This window comes from Quercus lobata, chromosome 12 (genome assembly GCF_001633185.2).
Source record: "Quercus lobata isolate SW786 chromosome 12, ValleyOak3.0 Primary Assembly, whole genome shotgun sequence".
Classification (NCBI taxonomy): domain Eukaryota; kingdom Viridiplantae; phylum Streptophyta; class Magnoliopsida; order Fagales; family Fagaceae; genus Quercus; species Quercus lobata.
Genome location: NC_044915.1, coordinates 39,634,949 through 39,640,948, shown reverse-complemented (window position 1 = coordinate 39,640,948; position 6,000 = coordinate 39,634,949). Strand labels below are relative to the sequence as shown.

Sequence of the window (6,000 nt, the reverse complement as noted above, 5' to 3'; positions counted from 1 at the left end):
AATCTCTACCATTTCTTATATATCTAACAGTTGAGTGCTACATTCATGGGGAAAAATCGGAGAAAATAGTATAGTAATGACTAATGTGACACTGAGATATTTCTAATATTGAAGTCTCAGGGGTTAAACAAAAAGGCCCACATGGGGGACCATCTACTAGAGGAAGCAAAAGGAGAGTCATGACAAAATTTCCATTAACGATAGACAATTCCTTATTAGTTATTAAACACTCACCTTCTACGCAATACCACATGAACCAATTTTAAAAAATAGGGCGTACGAAGTGTGCAAATTGCAATAGTAGTAATATACTAAAAGTGTGCAATAGTAGTAATGCTGTGTGTAATAGTAGTAATACTAAAAGTGCAATGGCAGTAATGCCGAGTGTATTAAGATTTTCCGTTATGTAGCTCTTACTCTAAACTCTAAAGTCATGCTTAAAATGTATACTGCGTGCAGCGTGGCCGTCTTACCAATGCGTGATGTAACTGTGGAGGAGCTGAATGCAATGCAAATAAAAAAAAAAAAAAAAAAAAAAGAGGTCTCATGGAAATTTCATCCTTAGTAAGATAATGCAACCACCACAATCAAGTGGCAAAGTTGCACCTTTCATATAAAAGGGTTCTGATCAACAAAATAGATTTTCCATAATAGACATACAAACCAGTCGACTATAATCTTCACTCTTGGCAAAAGTTCTCAGCTTTACCCAACTGTTAAAATCCTCTGCTCCTAAAGAAGCTTAAAGTAACACAAAACTTACACGTCCCGTAAAACCAGATAATAAAGGAGCTTATTGATAGACGCTACACTCCACAGTGACTCTGATAACCACCTCAGTATGGCTGCACGGGTGCTCTGAACTTCGATCCAGCATAGACAGCTGCGGGTCCAAGCTCTTCCTCTATCCTAAGAAGCTGATATCAAAGCAAAATATTGGTTAACCCAATCATTTCTTGTAACCGTAAATCAAACAGTGGGTGTATGAGAGACATTCGAGCAGCTAATAAATTTAATAAGAAAATAGAGAAGAAAAAAAAAAAACATTATAAGGGAACCAAAATTAGCACTATAGGAGTTATTTTTGGAGGCAAGGATTATGATGATCAAGCAGAGAGAGAGAGAGAGAGAGAGAGCAGCCCAAAACAACAATTTACCTGGTTGTATTTAGCAAGGCGTTCTGATCTGCAAGGAGCTCCAGTCTTGATCTGGCCCTGTTTAACAAATAGGGACATATATACAGATCATATCAGCTCAAGCAAAACATTTATCACCTAATACTGCAAACATATAAAAACGAGATAATTCTTAAGTAGCAGTACAAAGTCAAATCCAACAAACACAATTCCTTCAAATCAAATTCTCCTAACACAAGCAGCAATATTCAGAGAGGAAAAAACAAAGAGCTACAACCTCCACACAAAAAAGAAACTAAATAGTTACAATGAAGAACTAGCCTAACACTTACTGTTGCCAATCCAACTGAAAGGTCTGCAATAAAGGTATCCTCGGTTTCACCACTACATTGAACAAAGAGACAACATCAGCAACACAAATGCTAGAGCCAAGGTTTTTATTTTTGTGTGTGTGTTCGGGGGGGAGGGAAGGTTGGAACATTGTGGACATGTCATACCTTCGGTGGCTTGCCATGACACCCCAACCAGCATGTTTAGACATTTTCACTGCTTCAATACTCTCAGTTACTGAACCAATTTGATTCACCTGAACAATCATAGACACAAGGGGAAATTTTTTTTTCCCAATTCAGTAACATGACCATCCAGATATTTCCTATACTGTTGTATAAAAAAATAAAAAATTCCCATTTTTGCAAGTCCATGGCAAATTAATAGCTATCAACAAGTAATCCAAAAAATTATGTAAAGCAATCTATGGCAGTAAAGAAATGACTACCAACATATTATCCTAAAACATCATCCACAAGGCAATCCTTAGATGCTCGACTGATTTTAAAGGTAATAAGTTCTACCTTCAACAGAAGGGCGTTGCAGGTCTTCTCCCGAATAGCTTTTTCCACACGCTGCAGCAACAATGAACAAAAATAAGTTAAAAGACTGCCTCCCACTTTTTTTTCTTGACTTTGGACTAACAGATATTCCCTTTCAATACCTTGGGGTTTGTCACCAGAAGATCATCACCAACAATCTGCACATGCTGGCCAATTTCAGCTGTCATCTTGGCATAGTGTTCCCAGTCATCTTGATCAAATGGATCCTCAATGGACACAATTGGATAATCAGACACAAATGACTTGTAAACATTCTTCAAGCTGTCTCCAGAGATTTTTTGTGATCCATCATTGTTCTGTAACAGAGATTCATTTATTCAGCTAACTTAATTGATAGTAAACTAAAGCAATCAATGTGCTCTAACCAAACTTTTTGATAATTCAATAGTTGGGGGAAGGGGGATTTGAAACCTTAGCATCTTTGTTGGAAATATAAGGAAGTGCCAGTTAAGCTACAAGACTCCTAACCAAACTTATTTTGATCACACACATAAAAATAGACACAGGAGTCTTTCAAAATGATGTCAAATCAAATACAAAAAATGGATCATAGGGGAAAATGTAACTCAAATTACCTCTTCCTTGAAATTCAAGTCATAGGTCTTATCCTTGCTATCATAGAATTCTGATGCAGCAACATCCATGCCAATAACAACCTGTCAGAAAAGGCAAGAAAAATGCATCAATATTGTATAATGTGCTTCGCTACAAGAGGAAATAATGAAGTAATAGTGATAAAATAGATTCAAATAGATGAAATAACTAACCTTTCCCGTGTATCCAGATTTTGCAATAGCAGTCTTCAGCAATTCAAGACCCTCTTTGTTTTCCTGTCAATCAAAATCACAACATTATTTTATCCACATTATACATGGTCTCTGACATGTGATAGATAAGGTGAAGCAAAATTGTTGTTAATTGAGGATGAACAGGTGAAAAATACAAAATTTAACTAGACAACAACAACTAAGCCTTAGTCCAAAAATCTATGGATAAGGGTTTGCCAATTTTTTCCACTTAGCTATCAGCTATATGACCTGTTGATTTAAATTTTATACAAAGGCATAGAAGAGTATGATAGCAGTTTCACAAAACAGTTGTAACAGAGCCGTTAGACTTCTCACTTCCGAATAACATTTCCTGATAGGCTAACAGCACACTAAGAGCAATACTAACCTGAATATTAGGAGCAAAGCCACCTTCATCACCAACATTAGTGGCATCTTGCCCATACTTCTTCTTAATTACAGCCTGGACAGACAGACAAGCAAAAGCAAAATAAGCCCCCCAAATCATGCCAATTTATTATTAAAAATTTGCACATGAAATCAAGAATGAGAATAGTCACCTTCAGATGATGATATACTTCTACACCCATCTTCATGGCTTCCGTGAAAGAAGATGCCCCAACAGGAAGAATCATAAATTCCTACATAGAGAGACAGAGTAAGAACTTCAATTACAAAAGTTCATTAACTATTCATCATATACAAGCAATATCATCCAAATTACCTGCATAGCTAGTTTGTTGCCTGCATGGGAACCTCCATTGATAACATTGAAAGCAGGTACAGGAAGCACTAAGGTCTTGTTCCCAGCAAGATTGGCAATGTGCTGCAAGGTTAAAACACAACAAAAATGAACCACTCAGCATGCAGCTAAAATTAACAGGGTCAGTAATAGCGATCTTCAAAACCACCTATACCTGGTAAAGGGGGATCTTCTTCACCATAGCACCAGCTTTACAAACAGCAAGGGATACTGCCAATATAGCATTTGCTCCAAGCTGGAAAATCAAGAGGGAAGAAACATCAATTAGCATGAAATTCATAGAGCGAAAAAAAATTTAAATAATGAGCTGAAATAAGACATACATACATATGTGTGTGTGTGTGTGTTATAGGTAGCTGCAATAAGACTTATTATAACCCACGAATACTAATCACGATCATACCTTTTGCTTGCACCAACCCCATTCATTAACAGTTCCATCTAGCTCTTGTACCATGTAATTGTCAATTTTAGTCTGCTCTGTTGGGTCCTGTGAATCAATAATACAAAAAAAAAAAGCAGATGCGAATGCATCAATAACTGTTCACTTTTCATGGGCTCCAAAGAAATTAAAACAAACTTTCATAAACATAATATTATCATACCTTGCCAAGCAAAGCAGGTCCAATGATTTTATTCACATTCTCCACTGCCTACGCCATCAAGAAACCAAATCATCATTATCACTTTCACTCCACCCCACCAAAATCAAAGGGGAAACTAAAAACCAGTAAAGATACTGGATGAGAACAAAGACAGTCCAAATATAAAATACCCAAATGAATATTAATAGCATAGAATCATTTCATAGCCATAGACATTACTAGCATACAAAATATCCACTGGGGAACACATACAATGATACACCCACATCAAGATTTTAGTTCCTGCCCTTAAAATCAATTTCCATAGAAAGCTTGTTCCATTTGCTTAGAGATAACATTGAGGCCATGATGATTTATCACATAATAAAAAGAACGATCCTAGTTAATATCAGTAAAAGGAGCTTACAAATAATTACTACAAAAGAAAAATGAAAGTAATGGAATACCTTGGAGACACCTTTACCAAGGTAGTCTTTTCCACCATCCCTCAACTCCAAGGCTTCATAGATACCTTTAAAACAACATCATATATAAATGACTTAGTAAACCACTGGTGTTAAACATCAAAACCCACTAAAACATAAATTTATGCAAATAAACATGCATATCAATACACATGCACAGACACACACAAATAACAAAACTAAAACCATGCAATCAACAAAATCAAAAGCCTGAATGCATCCCACAAATTTTTTTTTTTTAATTGAAGTAAAAAAAAAAAAGTACATAATGATAGCAATCATAATAAAAAAAATAAAAAGCGATTTAAAAATTTAAAAAAAAAAAAACACACACACACACACACACACACACACAAGCTTTTACCTGTAGAAGCACCGCTTGGCACAGCAGCTCTAGCCAAAATCGGTGAACCTTTATGTTCAGGAACTTCAACACCAACATCAACCTGAAAATCAAATGCATATTCAGACTTTTTAATTCTCTTTCTAAAAGCACAAACATGCTTTTTATTTTAAAATTTTCCTTTCTTTTCTCACATCAGATCAGACGGTTACAAATGGAAGGAAAACTCACTTCTACGGTGGGATTTCCACGGCTATCGAAGATCTGACGGGCCTTAATAAACTTGATCGTAGCCATTTTTCGATTCACACCAGGTTTGTTTGTAGTATCACACTAAAAAAACACACACACACTCTCTCACAGCTTTATATTTTTTTCTTAAGAAAGTGAAACTGTCGTAATAGGTTCTTCTGGGAGTCAATTTTTATAGTCACGGGCTCACGGCACGTGGTTTTCTACCACCGATTACAAAATCTACGCCGTTGATTGAAAAAGGTAGTTTTATGTGTACGGCTGAGATGGATTTTTCTTGGGCATCACGCGAAGCTCGTCAAAGTTTACGTGGGCCCCGGGGGACTCATGACAGAAGAAAATTAAAAGTGAAAAGGAATAATATCAAGAATATGCTGCTGCGGTAAATATTTGGTGAAGTATCGGTGGGTGCTCAAGAAATAGAAATTAGAGAGTTTAGGGAAAGGGAGAGAAGAGAATAAGGAAAGGGAAAGAAAATATTTTTCTAGGTGTGTTTGGAGGTAGAAGTAAAGAGGGAGGAGAAAATAAATTAATTAATTAAATTTACTATTTTATCTTTATAAACTTTAAATATATCATTAATTATGAGGATATAAAAGTAATTTCACAAATCTTTCAAAATTTTCCGACGATATAGTAGCAATTTTGTGGATATTAATAGTAGGTAAAAAATAAAAATAAAAATTTGGTCAGATCCATGAAAATCATTAATCTCTGAATTTCTTTTCTCTTCCTCTCTTTACTTTTAACCAAACA

General features: G+C 35.6%; 1 protein-coding gene across 1 annotated transcript; it reads right to left on the bottom strand.

Annotated features, from left to right (window-relative positions):
- Window positions 1-544: 544 nt before the first annotated feature.
- On the bottom strand, window positions 545-5,406 carry LOC115971384 (enolase-like). Its single transcript, XM_031091277.1, has 17 exons — window positions 5,224-5,406; window positions 5,014-5,095; window positions 4,632-4,696; window positions 4,186-4,233; window positions 3,984-4,070; window positions 3,735-3,815; window positions 3,542-3,643; window positions 3,378-3,458; window positions 3,206-3,280; window positions 2,797-2,859; window positions 2,605-2,685; window positions 2,131-2,325; window positions 1,991-2,041; window positions 1,634-1,722; window positions 1,469-1,520; window positions 1,158-1,214; window positions 545-917 (listed from the first exon to the last, which is right to left on the bottom strand). The coding sequence occupies exons 1-17, from the start codon at window positions 5,287-5,289 to the stop codon at window positions 837-839; spliced, it is 1,356 nt and encodes a 451-aa protein (XP_030947137.1). The 5' UTR covers window positions 5,290-5,406; the 3' UTR covers window positions 545-836.
- Window positions 5,407-6,000: the final 594 nt, after the last annotated feature.